This window comes from Brassica napus, chromosome C4 (genome assembly GCF_020379485.1).
Source record: "Brassica napus cultivar Da-Ae chromosome C4, Da-Ae, whole genome shotgun sequence".
Classification (NCBI taxonomy): domain Eukaryota; kingdom Viridiplantae; phylum Streptophyta; class Magnoliopsida; order Brassicales; family Brassicaceae; genus Brassica; species Brassica napus.
Genome location: NC_063447.1, coordinates 35,307,943 through 35,330,115, shown reverse-complemented (window position 1 = coordinate 35,330,115; position 22,173 = coordinate 35,307,943). Strand labels below are relative to the sequence as shown.

General features: G+C 34.3%; 2 protein-coding genes, 2 long non-coding RNA genes and 1 pseudogene across 5 annotated transcripts; 1 reads left to right on the top strand and 4 right to left on the bottom strand.

The window, feature by feature from the left end:
- Positions 1-1,449: 1,449 nt before the first annotated feature.
- On the bottom strand, positions 1,450-3,751 carry LOC106364774 (annotated as a pseudogene).
- Positions 3,752-7,165: 3,414 nt separating this feature from the next.
- On the bottom strand, positions 7,166-9,639 carry LOC125585295. Its single transcript, XR_007322212.1, has 2 exons — positions 9,407-9,639; positions 7,166-9,284 (listed from the first exon to the last, which is right to left on the bottom strand). It is a non-coding gene; the product is annotated as an uncharacterized LOC125585295 (long non-coding RNA).
- On the top strand, positions 9,291-12,624 carry LOC106367523. Its single transcript, XR_001273879.3, has 2 exons — positions 9,291-9,717; positions 11,784-12,624. It is a non-coding gene; the product is annotated as an uncharacterized LOC106367523 (long non-coding RNA).
- Positions 12,625-14,043: 1,419 nt separating this feature from the next.
- LOC106367522 (60S ribosomal protein L23a-2) lies at positions 14,044-15,849 on the bottom strand. The gene is made up of 4 exons (XM_013807311.3): positions 15,761-15,849; positions 15,569-15,615; positions 14,376-14,739; positions 14,044-14,292 (listed from the first exon to the last, which is right to left on the bottom strand). Exons 2-4 carry the CDS (start codon positions 15,582-15,584, stop codon positions 14,208-14,210), a joined length of 465 nt encoding a protein of 154 aa, XP_013662765.1. The 5' UTR covers positions 15,585-15,615; positions 15,761-15,849; the 3' UTR covers positions 14,044-14,207.
- A 1,437-nt stretch (positions 15,850-17,286) lies between these two features.
- LOC106367521 (protein-tyrosine-phosphatase MKP1) lies at positions 17,287-20,869 on the bottom strand. Of its 2 annotated transcripts, none has more exons than XM_013807310.3 (4): positions 20,722-20,869; positions 18,130-20,604; positions 17,733-17,874; positions 17,287-17,613 (listed from the first exon to the last, which is right to left on the bottom strand). In XM_013807310.3, the coding sequence occupies exons 2-3, from the start codon at positions 20,257-20,259 to the stop codon at positions 17,818-17,820; spliced, it is 2,187 nt and encodes a 728-aa protein (XP_013662764.2). In that variant the 5' UTR covers positions 20,260-20,604; positions 20,722-20,869; the 3' UTR covers positions 17,287-17,613; positions 17,733-17,817. The 2 variants fall into 2 exon arrangements, with proteins under 2 accessions (XP_013662764.2, XP_013662763.2); XM_013807309.3 differs by having other exon boundaries at positions 17,287-17,616; positions 20,722-20,868.
- Positions 20,870-22,173: the final 1,304 nt, after the last annotated feature.

Genomic DNA, 22,173 nt, shown 5'->3' with positions numbered 1-22,173 from the left:
ACTTAGCTCCCTCAGTAACGTGATCTCCACATTTTCACAGACTCCAGAACTGTGTACTGACACCCCAGTTCCCAACAGTATCTCCAATCCCGGCCTCGTTGATGTCTTCAGATGAGCCCTCTGTAACATCGTAGGAGAGATGAAGTAATGTGTCGCACCACTGTCTAACATCACTACTACAGATTGCTTCTTCAATAACCCACACAATTTAGTAGTTGTAGGTGATGTTATGCCCCAAAAAGAGTTCAATGAGATTGCTCTTAACTGCGGTTCCCACACTATATCATCTTCATCAACCTCAATATGATCTGGATCCATGACTTCCACTTCCATCCCATTGAGAACAACCAACACCTGCAGAGATGCATTCGGACAGAGATGCTGCTTAGACCATTTAGCATCGCATTTAAAGCAGAGGCCCAATCTCTTCTTCTCGGCAATTTGAGCTTCAGTTAAACGAATTTGTGGTCTTTGCGCATTGGTTTGAGTCACAGGTTTAGGTTTCCATCCATTTTGACTGTTGTGACTAGTATAAGGTTTCAGTCCTCCTTGATTGTGTTTCTTCGTCAGCTGCATTTCCTTCTTTACTACACTGTGTAAAGAACTTGATTCCATCTGATACGCCGTTGCTATCATCTCCGGAAGATCAAATGGTTTACACATATTAACAACTTCTTGCATCTCAGGTGTTAACCCATTCATGAATATCCCTTCAAGCTGACTATCAGTCAAGCCTGTTACTTGCGTTGATAAATCTTCAAACTGATGTATATATTCCGCCACTGATCCCAACTGTCGCAGAGCAAAGAACGGTTGCCTCAGATCTCGAATTTTCACTTTACTGAATCTCGCAATCATTCTTTCTTTAAACTCAAACCAGCTCCGAAAAGGTCTTCGATGAACCTCACTGTTAAACCAACTCAACACATCACCACCAAGACTCATCGATACCAGATCTAACTTCACCGCTTCTCTGTAACCGCCAATTCTGAAATAGCGTTCAGCTATAGCAATCCACCCGTAAATGTCCTCACCGCTAAAGATCGGCAGCTCAACACGTTTCACAAATCCCTCCCTCGATTCAACCAAAACTTCTCTATTCCGGTTTTCCTCCATCCTAAAACTACGGCCAGGTTCCGAGTTAGAAGATCGTACCTGATTCTCGTGTATCGGAACGTTCGGATCAGATTTTTCAAGATCCTCGACTGGATCCTTTCCTCGATCCTTCATCTTCCGTAAACCGGCCAGTTTCTCCCTGATCTCCGTCAACGAGTCTTGAACCAGCTGATTCGTCTGTTCTTGAGCTGCGATATGCCTCTGCATCATCGTCGTAAGCGCGTCTAAGCCGGACGCCTGAATTTGAAGATCCGCCGATTGCGACTGCTTCGGAGGCATCGTCGTCTCGTAGATCTCGCGATTGTTCGATCCAAAACGATCATGACGCACCAATTTGATAGAGTAACGATGTATTATTCAATGTAACCGTATCTCTCAGCTACAAAGACTCGACTCGAGACTCCGTAACTGCCACTCTTGCTCTCACACAAGAGAGACAAGCCCAGACACAATTCTACCAAATTGCATAAGCCCACCTATCCACCCTATGGGTCCTTTTATAGACTAAGGCCCACAACAACTATTGTATTGTTTACAAGTATTATTTGAATAAAGCTGAGGCTCTTTCTTCTTCTCCACGTCTTGCTTCATTTCTTATTCTCTTCCAAGTTATTTTGCTTCTTCTGTCTACGAGTATAAACCCTCCAAGGTATATCAGATCTCTGACTTAAGAATCCCCGGTGCGATCGAGTTCACTCTTATATTAAACACACCTAACTCAATAGCCATCATCTTTGTCATGGTGTCAACACCGCTTTTAGAACAAGCATATGCGACTCCAATGGGTGACATAGAGCGGTGGAGACCGGCGATGGACGAGACGTATTTGGATACTAACCAAGCTCCGGTTTATCACCGAGCCACCGCGTTTAGCGTCCCTCATTAAACTGCAGACGTATTTGGATACTAACCAAGCTCCGGTTAAGTTGGTTCTGAAGACTCTGTCCCACTCGTCTTCAGACAAGTCCAAACACGTCTTGACATTGCTTCTGATTCCAGCATTGTTGATCAACACATCTATCTTTCCAAAGATGTCCCAAGCTTGTTTGACCGCTTTCTGAATGGTGGCTGCGTCTGATGAAACGTCTAGCTCGAACGGTGCGGCTAACATTATTCCAGTTGAACTTAAGCTGTTGATTTCAGAGCAGAGAAATTCAAGACGGTCGACGCGACGAGCTGCTGCGATAATCTTACAGCCGGCTTTGTCCAGATCAAGACAGACCTCTCGTCCAATACCAGAAGAAGCTCCTGTCAGAAGAACCACTTTGTCTTTAAGCTCAGACCATGGCTCAAGTTGGTTCAACACCTGGTTCTCTCCCATTAAAAAGAAAACAAACAAATTTGAGGATAAAATGGCAGAAACAGATGAAAGACAAATTCCGTGAGCTATATATATGATGAAGAAAATAACACAAATTAAAAAAAAAAATCAACATAAGATGAGATTTTATCATGAAGTTATAGTAAGGATATGTTTCAAAAACTTATCCTGTAAATCTGCATTAAAATGGAGAGTGTGATGAGAAATGAGAGAGAGAAGATAATATATCTCACCGTCGTTTGATGATTGTTCATATTACTTTCTCTGGTGTGTGTTCAGCGAAGAAGGAGAAGGCCATAACACATTTATAAAGACCTGGGGAAGGGAGGGGGAGAGGGCGATTGGTTAAGATGTACCATAGATCTTTAATTTTAATTTTTAATCTATAATCATAAAAATCACTAATCCTGTTTCACCTAGTTTTGAAAGTTAAAGTAAAAAGGTTTTAGTTGAACAAAAAAAAAGTAAAAAAGTTTTAGTTGAACAAAAAAAAAGTAAAAAGGTTTTAAAATATGGTTGAAGCAATCTTTTTTCTAAAGTATACGAGAATGATTGTTTAGGCCGTAGATAACTTTAGCTTTAATTTTTATCTACAACATTTAAAAATACCAATTATACTTTAAATCAATTTCTAAAGTTACATAAAAAAAACGACGATAAAACCTTATTTCCTAAAACAATATTTTATAGGCCGTAGGAAAAATGCATTGCTACAGCAGCAAATACAACTACATCAAATTTATACAACCAAATTTTTACACCACGAATTTAAAGATACATCTCAACCAATTAACCCAACTATTTAGTAAACTATAGAGATAAATATTGATGTAGTTATAATTTTTATATTTATTTTTTCTCATTTAATTCTTGCAGTTCTATCATATACAGCTATATAAAAAATTTAGAGAGTTTTACAATAAAAATGTATAGTTACAGTCCAACCAATTATTCACAACATTTGTTATCAAGATCTACAACTGTGTTGGTGTAATTACCAAAATAATTAGGTTTTCTGAATCTATTATTATGCTATATCCTATTTTTTCTTTTTCTGGAAACATGCTAAAATTCATTATGCTAAAATCCATTATGATATGATTAGTCAATATAATGATTCTTAAAATCCTTAGAACAATAGGTTTAAGCTACTATAGCAACTACAATACATCTCATTCATTATTTGCTCTACAAAACATTTACTATATTTTCATTAAATTAACCATGAAATTAATTAGTCGCCTACAAACAAATATTCTTCATTTGCTCCTTAAATATAATCTCGGAAATTATCTAATTTGATTAAAATATATATGACTATTAATAATTTTGAATAACAAAAAATTGATAACAATTTATGTATCTTCTATCGTTTTTGTTTAATTTATATTATTAACATAAATTAAGCAATCATATTATTTATATAATAAAAATTTATATTTTTGTGTATGTTATATTTTTAATATTTTAAAATGAATATAAATTATTAAATTTGTTAAAAGTTCCACATTAAAAAAATTGGAATTAATTGTTTAAAAAATTTCGATCATCAATCTTCAGCTATGTACTATCTAAAAGGAACGCATCCACACTTTCAAAGAAGTCTTAACCCAGAGCTTTTTTTCTGCCCCACTATAAGCTGTGGATCAAGCAAACACGAAGTTACCCAATCAAAGATAGAGAGTGGGTTGGATTGAATAAGAGTTTTTTTTTTTTTTTGCTAACAAGGATTGAATAAGAGTTACAACGAGCAACACCAAAAACTCCAATTATAAATTAGAAACTTTATTGATTTCGATCGAGTCAGGGATAAACATAAAGAGATGAAGTTTTGTTATGACTTTAGATTGGACACAACAAAATTCACCTACACCGAAGAGGAAATCCAACGAGGTGAAAGACAGTAGATCTCAAAATCAAAATATGTACATGAAAAAAGTTTTAATTTTTTAAATTAAACTAGAACATATCAAATTACATAAATATTTTAATTTCAAAATTTTAAAACTATGTATCATAATTGATTTCTAAAATTTTAAATCTTTAATTTGATCAAATCATTAAAATGTATTTTTATAAATCTTTTGATATTATTTAATTTTCTATGAAAAGTTATTTGGCTAACCAATATTTTATAAAATACTTGACTCCACGTATATCTTCTACTTAGTACCTAAAACTCCCTATGTTTTTTGAAAAGTGCTATTTAATTTTTTTTTCTTGTTACACAAAATATGTCATTTTAAAATTTCAGAAATTTTACTTATTTTTATCTTAATATTAACTGAAAACTGCATTGATTATATAAATTATTTTATTTGTTAGTCAAATATGTGTATTAATAAGAAAATAAATATATTTCAGTCACTTTATTAATCTGTATGAAAAATATTAAAGTGATTTTTTTTAAGAAATATAAAGAAATAAATATATTTCGGTCACTTTAATATATTTTAAGAAATATTAAAGTGATATTTCTTAAAACATATTTGAAATCATCACTTTTAAATATATTTCAGTCACTTTATTAATTCGTATGGAAAATGGGCTATTAAATCCCTAACTATTTGAAATCATAACTTTTAATACCCAACTTTCTTTTGCATAGATTTAATCCCAGTTATCGTTGACTGCGCAAAATTAGACATTAAAAGTCAAACGTTAATTATTACATGAATTATAATTAGAAATGGGATTGGTTTGGCATTTTAAAACTCATAACTTCTTAAAATAAACTATGTAAAATAATGGAGGAGATTTTCGTCGAGTTCAGATGATTTCAGAAAGAAAAAAAAAGTTCCGGTGAAAATATAAAACTTTTGACATTGAAAATAGAGAACACGATTCCTTTCTTTAACAACAATATTCGCTTGATCTCTTTCGGAATGCATCGATTTTAGAGATTTATGGGTTAATAAAACCGATCTTTTTTTAATTGTAATTCATGTTTCTGTCTAATAAATAATGTTTGATTTTTTCAAGCCTGATTTTGTGCGGTCAACAATAAATTCAGGATTAAATATGCGTAAGTGATAGTTGAGTATTAAAACTGCTCGAATAGTTGGGAATTTAATAGTTCATTTTCCCAAATAGCGATAGTATCAATACAATACTAAAAGGGAGATAATCTCAACTCTCAGCTATGCCACGTCATCAAAAATAATCCTCCAACCAGAACATTTCTTTTTGCCACGTCAGATGGGCTTCGGTCTCCGTTGTGGTATTTACGTTTGGGACTCCGTTGTTTACTTTTATTACTCTGGGCTTCGTCTTCGACAAACCTAAGAAAAAAAAAATTACCTGCAGAGCACGGAGATCGCGATGAATCCTAAAGCAGACGGAGGTCTCGAGGATCTATGCCTCTGCCTCTTCGTCTTCTCCGATTCAAAGCGTAAAGAGCTCTGATCGATCACCTTCTCTACAAACGAAACCATGTTCTTCTCCCTCCCTATCGCCGTCAACCCCACTCTTCTCCCCGTCTTCTTAGTCCTTCCACTGCTTTCTCCTTCGGCGGAACTCGCCTGAGATGCCTCAGACGCCTGGTTACTTCATGCGTCGCCTCCGTTCAAATCACTGTCGCTAATGGTTCCGCCCAGCTCCTGTTGTTGTGGAGAGATAGCAGATTCGCGACAGTCTTCCTATCAAGGGACGCATGGCCGCCGACACCATCGATCTTCTCAAGGTGAATGGTGTTTCTGTTCCGATGAAAATTTGCATTTTGATTATTATCTGGTTAATGCTTTAGATTAACAAGTATTTAGCTTCAAACTTCAGATAATTTACAATCTGCTTGTGTTTTTAACTTCAAATCCTCCTTTGATTAAAGACTAATTATCTCCCTTTTGTTTATTGACTTCGACACAACGTTTTTTTCTTATGAAGCTTTATGTTATGTCTTCGTCTTCATGTGTTTAGTATAGTCTCTCATGTTTGTCTTGCTTTTGAAACTTCTACTGGAGGAAGTTGGTATATATATATATTTTTTTAAATGGAATCTTGGCTGATTGGTCATGAGAAATGCCATCAAGTGGTATAGTATCTAATTAGCTACATATATAATATAAGGCTCTTATTTAGAAATTAGTTGGTATTTTGTTTTTTGAATGACTAGCAGGTTCTGAATTCCTAAATTCACTCTTTTTGGGGGAGAAAATCTTTCGCAACGCAACTTGAACATATGACCCGTTAGACACCTATTAAATAATCTAAGAGTTTTAGTCACTTGGTCAATTCTTTGTTAGTAGGTTTTAAGTGGTTTTGAATCATTTATTTCTGTGTGAATGAGTTTAGTATTGACTCTATCATGTCTTTGCAGGTATGGTAAGGACTCAGTGGTGTGGATGGACTCAGACTCGAACTCCGACACCGACACCGACTCGGAGAAGGACGATGAAAACGAGGTGTAGACATTGAAGCACGTAACGAAAAAATTTATGGTGTATAGGGCGGGGGAGCCATCGTGTGAGTATAATAAGACAATGATCTACACAGAAGACATTGGAGATCTTTGTATGTTTCTTGGACATAGCCAGAAACATACAATATACTTAATTTTAATTTTTTATAATATGATGTTGCAATCTTGAAATGATGACAGATTAGAAATGAAAGGCGAGGAGGTATCTTAGCAGAGGAAAAAACAGCCAGTCCCTTTCTCTCATAACTTCTCTAAAGCTGATCCTTTGGCTCTCCGCCTTCTTGAACGCCTGCTTGCCTTTGATCCCAAAGACCCAAAGACCGTGCATCTTCTGAAGATGTACCTTTTTGTTTTTCTTTCCCATTTTCTTACACAGACTTAAACTCTTATCTTTCATTGTTCTGATCTTGCTTATTCAGGCACTATCTGATCCATACTTCAGTGGTTTGTCAAACTCAGAGCGTGAACCATCAACACAGCCAATCTCAAAGCTTGAGTTTGATTTCGAGAGAAAGAAGTTAACAAATGATGATGTCAGAGAATTAATCTACTGAGAGGTAACACAAAAAGCATTTCTTCTTCTACACATCTTGCTTTTCTCTGCTCTTTAATGGTTTTAACAGTCACTTATCTTTGGGGAAAAAAAACATTAGATACTGGAGTATCATCCTCAGATGTTGGAGGAATACAAGCACGGTGGTGATCAGCTTAGCTTCATGTACCCTAGGTTAGCTTCAATATTTATAGAACATATTTTATTTAAACAGTGAATTTTTTTGGGGAAAAAGATGCAATTTAATTTTATTCAATAATTAGTATATGTTACTCATATTAAATGTGATTATAAAATATTATATCATAAGATTACGTATACAAAAAAATATTAACATAATGTGTATTATATATGAAATGTACATTTAAAACATAATTTATGTATATATAAATCCAAAAATAGAAAATGGCAGTTAATTAAAAGGTTACAATTTTAAACACGATCTTCTATTTTGATAATTTTAAAATTATTATAAATATAAAACAAATTGTTTATATAAACATGTGTAGCCTGGATAATAACTTAGAATGTGTATAACTAAAGTAGAATTTAATATTGAGTTTGTACATAATACTATCAAAGCACCATAGACAAAGGTCATGGAACCTAAAAAAAAGGCCATGAAACACAAAAGAAGAAGTGAGGCAAATGCGAGAATAATAATAATGCAGTTTGTAGGTTTGCAACTCAGATTGTAGATCAAACCGTAGGTGTTAGAATTCTTAAACCGTTTTTGTTAAATTTAAGTTTTGGTTAAAAGGTTGACAAAATTATTTTGGTTAAAACGATAAATTGAAGACAACAAATAAAGAATCGGTATACAAGTCGGTGGTACTTTCTTTTAAATACAAGTACATAAATGAAACTTAATAATTTTAAAACCAATCAAAATTTATACAGTACTAATTATAAGCTTTACAATTGTTTTATATAAAAATAAATAACCAAGATAAAGAAAATATATATATATATATATATATAGATCTTAACTTATAATTTAGTTAAATTTTTATTAATCTTTCTAATATCCTACATAAAACTCCAATAAAACACAACAAATTATTTCAAATAATTTTAAATTTACATTTATGTTTATAATTCTATAACAAGTTTCAGTGTATATTATATTTGTTCGTTTTTAAAATATAAATATAAAAATTAAACTAATATTATAGGAAAAAATACAATTGTTTTATATAAAAATAAATAACCAAGATAAAGAATATATATATATATATATATAGATCTTAACTTATAATTTAGTTAAATTTTTATTAATCTTTCTAATATCCTACATAAAACTCCAATAAAACACAACAAATTATTTCAAATAATTTTAAATTTGCATTTATGTTTATAATTCTATAACAAGTTTCAGTGTATATTATATTTGTTCGTTTTTAAAATATATAAATATAAAAATTAAACTAATATTATAGGAAAAAATCCGGACGTAGCCCGGAAAAGCCCCTAGTTTTAAATAATTTTTGTAAGCACGAGTTCCACATGGACGATGTCATGATAGTGACATGGACTATTTGAGTGATCTTTACTTATTTGAGTGATCTTTACTTATTTGAGTGGGCTCCACAAGGTCACGTTTTCAAATTAAAGCTATAACATTATGAATTAGTATATTACTAATAATATACATAAAATCCTATCTATCTTATTAAAAGAAGTCCTATTTAGGTGAATATACAAATTCAGTGTCGAAATTGGTAAAGTGTGCTTTTTTATAATTAATTTGCGAACCTTGTGATCGACATGGTTGAAATTACAGTAGTAGTCTCACGTACGTATTGGAAACTATTTATCTTTCCCCGTAGCCGGTTTTCTTGTCTCTTTCTGATAATAAACACGCTGTTCGACACTGACTGATAAAAAAAATAGATCAACTTAAGTATTGTAAAACATGAGGCTCGTAAAGCATCTTATTATTTGTCCACACTACTATCAACGGTTGGATAAAAAATGAGCAAATATTTTCGAAACTCACAAGTATTACGGTTGGTAACGGGCCTCCTCCATGATTCTCCTTCTTCGTCAATCTCCAGCACGCTCCAAGTCGGAGCTCTCCTCCACGCAATCCACCGTGGAAGCTCTGAAATCGCCCTGATCAGCTCCACCGCGTGGCCGTGCTCTTCGTCGCCGTCGGGATCGAGCCTCGCCGTCAGAATCAAGTCGAGGTGTTGCAGACGGAAGAGAAGCTTGGTCGGATCAACAATGGTGACTTATAGACCATTTGAACATCATGACCTTAAACATTCGGCTATTCACGCTTTGACCCCAAAACTCTTGACAGTGCAGGTATGTCCTCACGACTCAAGCCCTGGACTTTTGATTGTGCATTATAACCCAAGCGAACATTCCCAAATTGCGACATTTGTCCAAGATTCTTGTATTCTTTCGTTTATGCCCCAAAAGTATCTGATTTCCAACAATTACCCCATATTAGTTAAAAAATTATACGGAAATCTAACCCCCTTGACAAATTAGTTAGCAAATTTATCACTAACCCCAAAATCATAATCTCAGTTAACCCATATAACAAATAATATAAGTTTAGTATTAGTAAAATCATTTTACCAAATAACTATTCATTAAGATTAAACTCAAGAATCTCCCACCAATATAGGCAAGTTAATCGGAAACTGTAACCGGTTAAAAAAATGTATACCCTGACTTATCACTAACCTCAAAATCCCATCCTTGGTTAACCCAAATGAAAAACGTTTAAATTTGCTATTATTAAACTAAATGCTCCAAATAACAATCCTTAATTGAATTGGTTCACTATCTATTCTTTATTATGATTTATGTGTCACTATAACCCCATTAGCAAAATGGTTAGAAATTATTATCAATAAACCCAAAATCACAACCTCAGTTAACCCAAATGGCAAAGGTTACAAGTTTGGTAGCATGAAGATAAATGAACCAAATACATACTCTTTATACATATGGTTCAAGTACTAGTAACTATTAATACAATAATTAGCACTAAACCCAAAATCACAACCTCGATTAACCCATTACAATCAAATAATATTTATGAATACCCATTATAATCAAATAATACATAGATAATCTGACTTTTCATGTTGATAGCTAGAAAATGGTTATTGTATATGTATTTTAAATGCACAACAAAATTGGACAATGTATTATAGATTCAGGTTGAGTTAATATAAAAAGTAATATGTATGTGTAAATCTTAACCGGATATTAAAAAGTAATCTGGATACAATAACGCCGTCAGAAAAACACTAAACCCTAAACCCTGAATACTAAATCCTTGGGTAAACCTTAAACCATTGGATAAATCCTAAACCCTAGGGTAAACCCTAAACCCTTGGGTAAACCATAAATCTGTGGATAAATCCTATACCCTAAATCAAAACACTAAACACTAAATTTTAAAAATACTAAACCCTTAATCCCTTCGACAAATCCTAAACCCTAGGGTTTATGGCTTATCCAAGGATTTAGAGTTTAGTGTTTAGTATTTAGGGTTTAGTGTTTTGTCGACGGCGTCAAAAATATTTTAAAAAATTATTTTTTTTAGCAACTACTACTATTTTTTTATCAAATGGTTTAGGGGTTAGGATTAAGGGTTTAAGGGTTATGATTAAGTTTAGGTTTTTTAAGATTTAGTGTTTACTGTTTTTGATTTAGTGGGTTTACCCAAGATTTAGTGTTTACTGTTTTTAAATTATTATTTTTTACAATTATTACTAATTTTTATTTATTTTTACCTCTTCATTTTAAAAACATAATATAACTTAACAATATTTTATTTCATTTTTGAGATACTGAAAATGAAATAACAAATTCATATTGGTTGGTGAATCGGTAACAATAACTATTTTTAGGCTAGGAAGACTATTTCAATAAGTCATATATACATTTTGGATTGGTCTTTTCATATTGCAATAGATTTATATGAATGCGCATTGTAAACAAATAATACATAGATAATCCTGATTATAATGATTATTGTATCTATAATATGAATGTATATTACAATCAAATAATACATCATAGGTTCGAATTAAGTTATTATAAAGACGATGCAATATGGACGTGGTAGCTTTTATCCAGATATTAAAAGAATAATAATCCGGCTAAAATTTGTAATAGCCAAGAAAATAATCCGGCTAAAATAACCAGGCTAAAACTAATTAAAAACATTAAACTAAAATCTAATTAACCAAAACATAATTAACCTAAACCTAACTAACTAAAACCTAATTAACCCTTAACCTAATTAACCAAAACTTAATTAACCCTAAACCTAATCTCTTTGCTGCCGCCTCCTCCTTCCTCCTTTGCCTCTCTTTTTGATGTCTTCCTCTGTTCTGTTTCCATCCCAGCACCAGCGATAGCGATGACGACGGGGACGAGTTTGAGACCAGTGGTGACATGGGCAAGCTCGAGACCGGTGACTACGGGTCAAGACGGATGCGAGCTCGAGACGTCTCCTCTTGCTCACGACAACCACTATTATCGCACGGGACGACTGATAAGTAATAACCCTAACCCCGACGGGTTCCTCTCCGTTGGCGAACATCATTTCCGGCAACGGTTCGGTTGTTTCATCTTCTACTTCTTCGGGGAAATCAACGAGTCGAGAAGCCACCATCTCTCGATTAGGGTTTACAACCTTTTTTGGTGATAGAGAAATGAGGGAAAATGAACGGTCTAAGAAAATGACAATAAAGATATTGGATGATATGAGAGATTTTTGGTAAGGGATTTGTTTTCCGGTAATCGAAACTAGAGTAAGATACTGTTCCAAATCGATGTCATACTTATTAAATCTTGCTTAACCGGTTGTGTGAGAGATATGTTAGAGAAAATATATATACCTATATTCCAGCTCACCACATAACTAGGGATAGTATCGGTATTACTGGAAAATCAACAGTGTGTTTGCCATTTATCTAATTAAAAAGTGTATCATGTATATGTAGTGCAAAAACCCTTAAAAGAAAAAGAAAAGTAACCTTTGAAATTTGTTGTCAAAAAAAAAAAAAGTAACCTTTGAAACTAATTTTAGTTTTATGTGAAATAATACAAAATATACTAGTTAAATTTGTATTATTTGTTCGTTTCAGTTTTATGTATTATTTGTTTTGCGAAAATGACCTTCCGACGCATTAACAACGTGAAGAACTTGATGCCAAATCTACATAGAAACGAAATCAAAATAAATAAAGGAATACTTTATAATGACGCATGATCAAAAACTTGAATAATAATGAGAAAAAAAAATTAACTATTCAAGGTAAACTTTGTTTAGTTTTTTGTTCCCCTGAATTTTAACTGCAGTAATCAAAAGAACGAAACAGAGTACGGCACTAAAAGCATGTTTATTCCAAGTTTCTTAGATTAGATCTTTTAGCGTAATATAAGATACGGTCTCTTAGCTTTTAACTAAAAAAGCTAAAAGACGTCTCTTATATTTCTTATTTAAGAGACGTTTCTTAGTTTTTTTAGTTAAAAATTAAAAGACCGTATCTTATATTACGCTAAAAGATCCAATCTAACATACCTATAATAAACATGCTCTAAGGTCAAAAGACACAAGATGACAAGAACCAGATAGAAACACGTAAACAAACACTAATAAACAACCCTCTTCTGCAATCCCTTCCTGCAACCAGCAAGGGTTCCCGAGGCCACATAAGATTGGTAGAAATGGTTCTGTGTCACACTTTCAGCAATTTTGATAGCCACCTTTGTTTGGTTAAGACAAGATTTTTGTTTCGGAAATACTAGGATAGCACTAAATTTTTTTTGTCATAAATATAGATCCTAAAGTTCAAAATGACCAAAATGTTTCATTAAATAGATAAATATACACTTATACTCCTAGGGTTAACTAATTCAAACATTAGGGTTTAGAGTCAATAATGGAAAATTGAGATTGAGATTTAAAATTTTACAAAATAAAAAATAAAAAAAATATTAAAAATTTTAAAATAAAAATTTTAAAAATAGTTTCAAAAGTATTTTCGAATTACAAAAAAAAAATTTAAAAAAAAAATAATAAATTTCGAATTTTTTTTTTTAATTTTATAAAAAAGTTCGAATTTGAAAACATATAATCTAAAACTATAAAAAAATATTTTTTTATTTTTTATTTTTTTATTTTTTTATATATCTAGGGTATTATGATCTTTTTACCTATTAAATGAAACATTTTGATCATTTTCCTCTTTGTGATCTATTTTTATATCAAAACCTGAAAATGGTCTATTTACGAGAATTGCCCTTTTTGTTTTAGACATAAAACACACAGGTTTTGTAAGCATCAAAACGTAAGGTTCATACTTTAAGAAACAAAATTTAATTTGTGCTACGGGTCAAATTCAAATATTTAAAAATAAAAAATAAAGCTAGGCCGGGTCTATTTAAGAACATTAATATTTCAAACTCTATTCTTTTTTTTCGACTATTTCAAACTCGATTTTATTTGTATAAATGTGGTCACAAACCCGCATTTAAAAACGTATCATATTCTAGTTGGATTTAAAATTGGTACGCTTGAATCAACCGGTATCAATAGGCTGATACTATTTACATCGTTTTAACCAAAATTAACCGGTGTTAAATAGGCAGCAATAGAAATTGGGGAACAAGATGAAAAATAAATACCAAAACAAAGCTTCGAATCCAACGATAAAGCACAACAAAGAGATTATCTTTTCTAGCAAAACTGATACTAAGACGAGAAGTCTGTTTTTAACTGCAAAAGTAAAATGATAGAGCTCAGATGATAATAAATTAATAACTTAGATGATTCCTATTTTGTTAGCCACATCCAGAGCATCATAATCAGGAGTCAATCTCACGTACGCTTTCTTCGTTCCATCAGGCCTGCGAACAAACAACTTCATTATAAACACATCTCTCAAAAGTTACCAATAAAGAAAGTTTTGCTTTCAAGAATGTGTGTAAACCTGATGAGGGTATTAACTTTCTTGGTCTGAATGTCATACATCTTCTTGACAGCATCCTTGATCTTCTTCTTGTCAGCACGGATATCAACAATGAAGACCAAGGTGTTGTTGTCTTCGATCTTCTTCATTGCTGACTCAGTGGTGAGTGGGTACTTGAGGATTCCGTAGTGGTCCAACTTATTCCTTGGAGTTGCACTGATGCGTGGGTACTTGGGGTCCCTAGCCTTTGTCAATGTCTTTGGCCTGTGGAACGTCACCTTCGTCCTGATCTTCTTGGCCTTCTTCTTGATGACTTGCCCTGATTTCACAGCTTTCGCAGCTTTCAAGGCCTTGGCCTTTGGGTCAGCCTTCTTAGTGACATCAACTGCAACAACAAAAACAGGAGAGAGTTGAATCAATTTAGAGAAAAAAAACTACATTTTATTTACTATTAAAAACTCAACTATACAAGTCTATAATTAAAAAAATCAAACCATAAACCCAATGTGATTCACAAGACAAGAAAAACTCATTTAAATGCAAATTAAAAACAAGCCTATAACTTTTATTAGCTATTTCTCCTAGTAAATCAACAGTAAATGCAACAAATTAGGCTTTGTTCGATTGCAAATCAATTTAGAAAGCTTTGAGAACAAAAACTTGGACATTTTTACTACAGAAAACTCAATCATACGTGTCTACATTCCAAAACTTCAAGCCATAAACCAGATATGCGAATCACAGAGACAAGGAATGCAAGTAAAACTCATTTAAATGCAAACTTATAACCACTATAAGAAAATTTCGACACATAGTTATGCTACAAACATGACAACAATGAGCACAACACATTAAAGCTTTGTTCTATAGCAAATCAATGTAAAAAAAGCTCATGATAGATGAAAAGGTTCAATACGTAAAGAAAAGTTACATTAAGCACGTGGAAGATACTGTCATCGTCAAGAATCTAGTTGTATCATACACTTGAGGATACTGTTTAGGGTAAGATAGTAGAAACGTTTTTATAAACAATTTAATAACCATTATTATTTATTAGGCATTTCCACAAAGATTTCTGTTAGTAACGTGAACACAACACATTAAGCTTTGTTCGTTTGATTGCAAATCAATGTAAAACAAGCACATGATAAAGATGAAAAGATCCATATTGAATTATTGATAGCTGTTTAGGTACCAAAGGAGAAAGGCGGTACCTTTAGCTGGAGCCATTACTCAAAAGTAAGATCCTTTCCTACAAAAACTGTTAAAAAAAACACATAGAAGTAAATCAGTTAGAAAAGCAGAACAAAGATTGAAGCTTTCGGAGGTACAGACATAGTTTCCAGAAACATTTGACGTCATTTATTCATTGCCCAGGAAGCGATTCAAGTTGAGAAGGGACGAACCTGAGCGGCGAAACGGAAACCCTTTGATCAGTTTTCAGAGAAGGAAAAATTAAAACATAACAAGAGTAATAAAAACCCTAAATCGTTACCTTATGGGCCTTGGCTAAATTAATGGGCTTTCATCTATCGAATAATTAGAGGCCCATTTGTAATTAGGTTAATATAGGGGTTGTTAGTTCGAATAAAGCACGCGGGTTCGGTTTCTTCGGGTCGATTAGTTTGGATTATTTGGTTACTTCTTCGGGTCAGTGAAACCTTGTCAAAGTGAACAGAAAAGAATTTCAGTTCGTTTAGTTTCAAAAAAAATTTACCAAGGTTTTTTGTTTTAGTTTAATTTTCTGTTTAAACTGAATAAAAACTGAAATTTTTTATTTACTTCAATTCTGATTTTTTGTTAAGTTGGTACTGTTTGAGAAAAAATAAATAGTAAAGCAAACTAACCTATTATCTAACCAAACCAAAAACTGATTTTTTGTTGCTAAATAGTTTTTTTTTTTGGTGCAAAACCGAACTAAGGGTCTGACTGATTTTTTCTCTACGACCCGCAAACGCAGCTTTTGCGGTTGGTAGCGCTTGACAGCGTTTCGAAACAATCATACAAAACGCTTCAAACCGCTCATAACCTCTTAAAATCAAAAGCTGGTTCCAGCTAGCGTTTGCGGTTGCAGGCGGTTGCCGGTGAAAAAATAAATATAAAATTATTTTCAAAATTATTTTAAAATTTTAAAATTAATATTTTAAAATTAAAATTTTAAAATGGAAATATTATAAATAAAAATATATACATATTTTATATATTAATTAAAATTCACAAACAGTATCATAATTTTTTTTATAAAAAACGAAACTAACTATTTAGTAGAATTTTTAAACATTTATATACAAACATATATAAAACGTAATAAAATATTTTTTAATATTTTTTAATATAAATCTTCAAAACAAATTTTATTAAAATTATAGCTTTCAACTAATTTAAAATTTTTATAAATAAAAATTATTATTTTTATTAACCATATTATATTGATAACCATTATATTTTATTACAATAGTATGTTTTTTATTTTTTTTATAATGTTATAGTATGTTAATATGGGTAATTTATTATTAAACCGCTGCAATATCTTATAACCAACCAGTCACAAATATCGCGCAAATGCAACAATTTTCAAACGTTGTACCAGTCATACAAAACGCTTAATAACGCTTGAAACCGCAACCACCCGCATCCGCAAACTCCCGCATCCTCAACCGCAACCACTGCGTTTAAACCAGTCGGATCCTAAGAACCAAAACGCAGAAACTATATGGTTGATGCTACTGTTGGGTCCCCAAAGCAAGTCCAAATCGTCATTGGTTACGAGTTTTGAGTAACAAAACATGCCAACATGAATCTTATCTCTTTTGAAGCATGCCAAAGAAGTGAACCGAAATGCCACTTTATATTGGTTTTGCTGTTTTAGAGAGAAAAGGCGAAACACCAAAACTGGATGACAAAGAAGAACAGTACATGAGCAGGTTTAAACTGTAATAAACTAACTCTTGGATTACACTTCAACAAGAATTCGAAACCTACTTTAGTGTACTTTACTTGGAAGTCTTGAAACAACAACATAAAAGAAAGGAGGTCTACCAACTGGTGAGTATATATGATAACATTGTAAGAAGAAGTCCATTAATAATCTAAAACCCTCCTAGACCCCCTAAACCTTACATTTTTATCTGATTATAACATTGCTAATAGATGGCTCCTTGACGATTACAATGTCTGTGGAACAAGTTTTCCCAACTGTACAAGAGAGTTGTTTTCTCTCAACTTGAACTTCCATAACCAGAGATAGAGAGAGAGAGACCTGCTGCATCAGATGAAAAACAAAAAAAAAAACAATATGGTTTTGTGAGGATTTGGTAGCTTATTAGCGTTTTGTTCCAACCATACTCTGATCAAAATGTAATTTAGAGAACTTCTCACCTGAGCTGAATACTCTTAACTGGAAATGGAAACGTGTTGACTGGAAGGAATCTGTGAACGTAAAAGGAAAAAAGAAGAAGAGGTGCTAAAGCGCACTCAGCAGCGCAAGAAACTCAGTTTGATCCTCAGCTTCTCTAACTATCTGTGAACAAATGGAGAAGCACCTTATCAGTTAGTACTTATACACAATATGAGAACCACAATAATCAAGTCACCACGAAATGAATAAAACCACAACACTAAGCAAAATAAACTTCTTAAAATTATATATAGATTCGGCTTCTCCGCATATAATGGTATTATAACAATATTCTATGAACACAGTTTTGACAGACCCAGTAACAAAAATCCTGACATTGTAAGCTAAAAACTATAGTGAAAGAACCATAGCTATTACCTTCACAGGAGTATCTTTAGGCAAGTCCATCTTAGACAAAATGGCTTCACCAATCTGCACCCAATCAAGATTCTCCACACTGTCTACCGCCTTGTTGCTATCTAACAGATAACAGTTGTTATCTACAGCGAATGACTTTCCTATCCAAATGTACAAAATCCTACTACTGGTTCCTCCTACATCATCATCACCACTTGGCAGCACAAGTGCTATAACAGATTCTGAATCTAAGTAACCTCTGCTCACTTCTGTAATCATCTCCATACTTGGCCACCTACATGCTAAAGCCTGCCCACTTCCTGATTCATCCATTTCCTTCTGTGGCAAATCTGAATCTACAATTCTCTCACTCTCGCCATCACTTAATGGACTTGGATCATCTTTTCTAACACCCTCCAAGTTGAAGACAATGTCACTACTATCATCAGCCAAACCCGGCAGCTTCAGAGACCCTTTTAAACCGCCTCTCCGCTCCGCAAGAGAAGGAGAAGCCTTCCTACTTGGCCCCGGTTCAGTAGAAGTCTGGGAAGGAAGAAGAGACAGGCTGGCAAACTTAGGCAATATCAAAGGCGGTAGGAAACTCTTCCTGCTATTACTTGGATTCGCTGCGCACACAGAATCAGAAGAAGCTGTTGTTGTTGATGACGAAGGCGAGCCTAACGCGTGAACGATCATCATCGAATCAGAGTAGACTCTCGAGAGCGGCGTCTTGGAGACATAACGAAACCCTCTCTCGAACCTCGACGCGAACTTGCACTTCAGCGAGCTCCAGCTGTTCTCCCTAGCAGGAAGATGAGTCTCATGCTCGTTGTTGGACGACGCTAGCGTCGGCACAAACCCTCCCTCGATGGCTTTCTTGAAAATCTCGAAATCGAGATTATAAGCTTCCACCCTCCTCTCCCCCGTCTGAGTAGTTTTACAAGTAGAGCCGTCTGCAATCACAGGCAAAATGCTCGCGAACGCGTCCCAGTAGTAACCAGGCTCCTCTCCCTCTCTAACCACCGTGATCGGAGCCTCCACTTTCTCGTACCGCGCGATCTGGCAAACAGCAGCTTTGGCATCTCTCTCCATGATCCCCTCGCACCGCCTCCCGACCCAAATGTAGATCGCAGAAGGCAGCTGCAAGATGAACGCGCCCCTCGAGTCCAGACTCGAGGGGCGCGGGTCGTTCAGAAGCTTGGGGACGAGGTGGAGAGGGTCGTAAGGGGAGTGGGGAGACATTTTGTACATCCTCAGCAAGGAAGTGGGGCTGAGAGGGAAGGCGTGGACGCGCTTCTGGCACTGCAGCAGCTGGCAGGCGAAGCCCATGTTGGGATCCGCTATGCCTCGAGCGGACTTCACGTAGTGAAACGCGTCGTCGAAGCTCTGCCCTTCTCTCCACATCAAGTAGGCTATCACCAAGGAGGTGGAGCGGGAGACTCCTTGGCAGCAGTGGACGAAGATCCTTCCCTTCTGCTCCCTGACGTCTTCGAAGTAGTCGAAGACGTCGTAGAGGATGCTGGTTATATCCTCCGAGGGACTGTCGCGCAGCCATAACGACCGGTAGCAAAAATCGGATTTGAAATATTCAGGGCAGATGAAACCGACGCAGTTGAGTATATGTGTGATTCTGTTGCTCTTTAATATGTCCTTGTCTTTGGCCACGGCGTCTCCGCCCACGTAGATGTGATCAGCGACTTTAGAGCATTCTTTATCGAAGCAAGCGATCTTCTCCCTCTTAACTAGACCAGAGCTTTTGTCCGGGACCCGCGTTGATGATAAATCAAGCTTCAATCTCTCGTTCATGCCGCTGCCGCTAGGGGTTGTTGGCGGATGAGGCCACTCGCCTACGTCGTCTGACCCTGCTTTGGGCCATTCGTCTAAGCTTCTTCTCGAAATGGAAAGAGGCTGGAGTGGAGGCAAGCAAGCTCTAGCCTTGTTGTGATGTGAGCGAGGTGTTAGAGGAGGAGCTCCTCCGCATCTACTACGACTCTGCTGACCAGAGGGGATGGTTAGGTGTGGGTCCTCCTCAGGAGCTTGTGATGATGCAGTACGTGAAGCAGACCAGGACGCAGACCGCCAGAACATTCTTTTGGAACCAGGAGGAGGAGGAGGTTCCTCGTTACCCATTGTATCCTCTCTTCCCACCATACCCAAATCAGACTACAACAAAGCAAAGACTTGAACTTTATCCACAAAATGAAACAAAAGTGCTGTCTTTTCCTTACAAGAACATCTACTTTGCTTCTTCCATACACTCGGTGATGGGTTATTCCGACCAAACCCAAAACAGGAAGCTTTCTTAATCTATTCCGACCAAACCCACAAAAGGAAGCTCCCTTAATCTATTCCGACCAAACCCAAAACAGGAAGTTTCCTTAATCTATTCCGACAAGACACAAAACAGGAAGCTTTCTTAGTCTGTTCCGACCAAACCCAAAAGAGGGGTAGGCAAACAGGAACCAGTATCAGATCAGACACGACAACATAGCCAAACTGCAGAACAAAGAATAAGCAGATTCAATTAGAGATCGGGATAATAAAGAGAAATCGAGAATCTGATACGCCAAAAAAGGGTTTGATGGAAGAGAGAAGGAGAGATATGGAACTTACGGAGTGAAGAGGATTGAAGAGAGAGCCGTCAAAGATAGATCTACTTTTTTCTTCCGTGGAGAGAGAGAGAGAGAGCCAGGGGTGGGGGGGAAGAAGAAGATGAACACAAAAGGAAAGTTAAAATTATTTTAATTAATATTCGTTTTCTTAATCCCCAAATTAATTAATTAAAGTAACGATTATTAATTTACTTGATTGAACTGTTTTCTCCTGAGCACGAAATAGTTGAATTCTTTATTCAAAGGCGTTGAAACTATGAAACCAATTGAATTGCTTGTCAAAAAGTTAATATTACTTGAGAAATTCTTCCGGTTGAATATTTGATATTTGATATCTTTTTAAAAAAGAAATAAAATTGAATATCTAAATTAGATTATATTTTTAAAATAAAATAATAAAAATACATAAAAATAGTTACAAAAAATAAATAAATTAATATTGTTAAATCTTCAGCAAGATACTAAACCCTATACCCTAAATCCTAAACCCTAAACTCTAAACGTTAAACCTTAAACTTTGGATAAACTCTAAACCGTTGGAAAATCTTAAACCCTAAATCATACATTAAAAACTAAATTTTACTAACACTAAACCCTAAATCTTAATCACTAAACCCTAAACCCTTGGGTAAACCCTAAATCCTTGGGTAAACTCTGAACCCTTGGATAAATCATAAACTCTAGGGTTTACTTTTAAATATTTTTGATTTAGAGTTTATGATTTATCCAAGGGTCCAGGGTTTATCCAAGGGTTTAGGGTTTAGTGATTAGGGTTTAGGGTTTAGTGTTATTAAGATTTAGTTTTTAATGTATGATTTAGGGTTTAAAATTTTCTAATGGTTTACGGTTTATCCAAGATTTATGGTTTATAATTTAGGGTTTGGAATTTAGGATTTAGGGTATAGGATTTAGTATTTTGCTAAAAGTTTATCAATATTTATTTATTTATTTTTTGTAACTATTTTTATGTATTTTTATTGTTTTATTTTAAAAATATAATCTTATTTGGAAATTCAATTTTGTTTCCTTTTTTAAAAGATATCAAATATCAAATACTCAAACACTATTGGTTGGTGAATCTAGAGGTTCACTCTATGGGGTGAACCCAAGAATTTCTCATATTACTTCGGTCAAAAAGTAATAATTAAAATTTAAAATTGCCTTTTCTCATGTCTCTAATTTTTACTTTGTACAGAGGGTAATAAACCTTGGAATTTTGGATTTTTTCGCACAAAAATTAAATTATTTAAGTTTGTTAAAAAAAAATTAAATTATTTAAGTTTAGTTCTGTTATGTTGTGTTTGTATATTGTTTTCTATGTTAAAATTTAGATCTGAGTTTTTTATGGTAACATTGCGAGAGCATCATCAATAATAACATAATTACGTTGCAGAATACAAATAATATTTATCTTTTCTTTTGACAAATTATTTCAGTTGATTCGGTTAGTTAG

Bases quoted from the DNA above. Each gene is read 5' to 3' on its own strand.
- LOC106367521 (XM_013807310.3), bottom strand. From the start codon at position 20,259: ATGGTGGGAAGAGAGGATACAATGGGTAACGAGGAACCTCCTCCTCCT. The intron at 17,875-18,129 runs GTAATAGCTATG...ATTTGTTCACAG, and splicing joins CTAAAGATACTCCTGTGAAG to ATAGTTAGAGAAGCTGAGGA.
- LOC106367522 (XM_013807311.3), bottom strand. The intron at 14,293-14,375 runs GTTTACACACAT...GTTTGTTCGCAG, and splicing joins AAAGTTAATACCCTCATCAG to GCCTGATGGAACGAAGAAAG.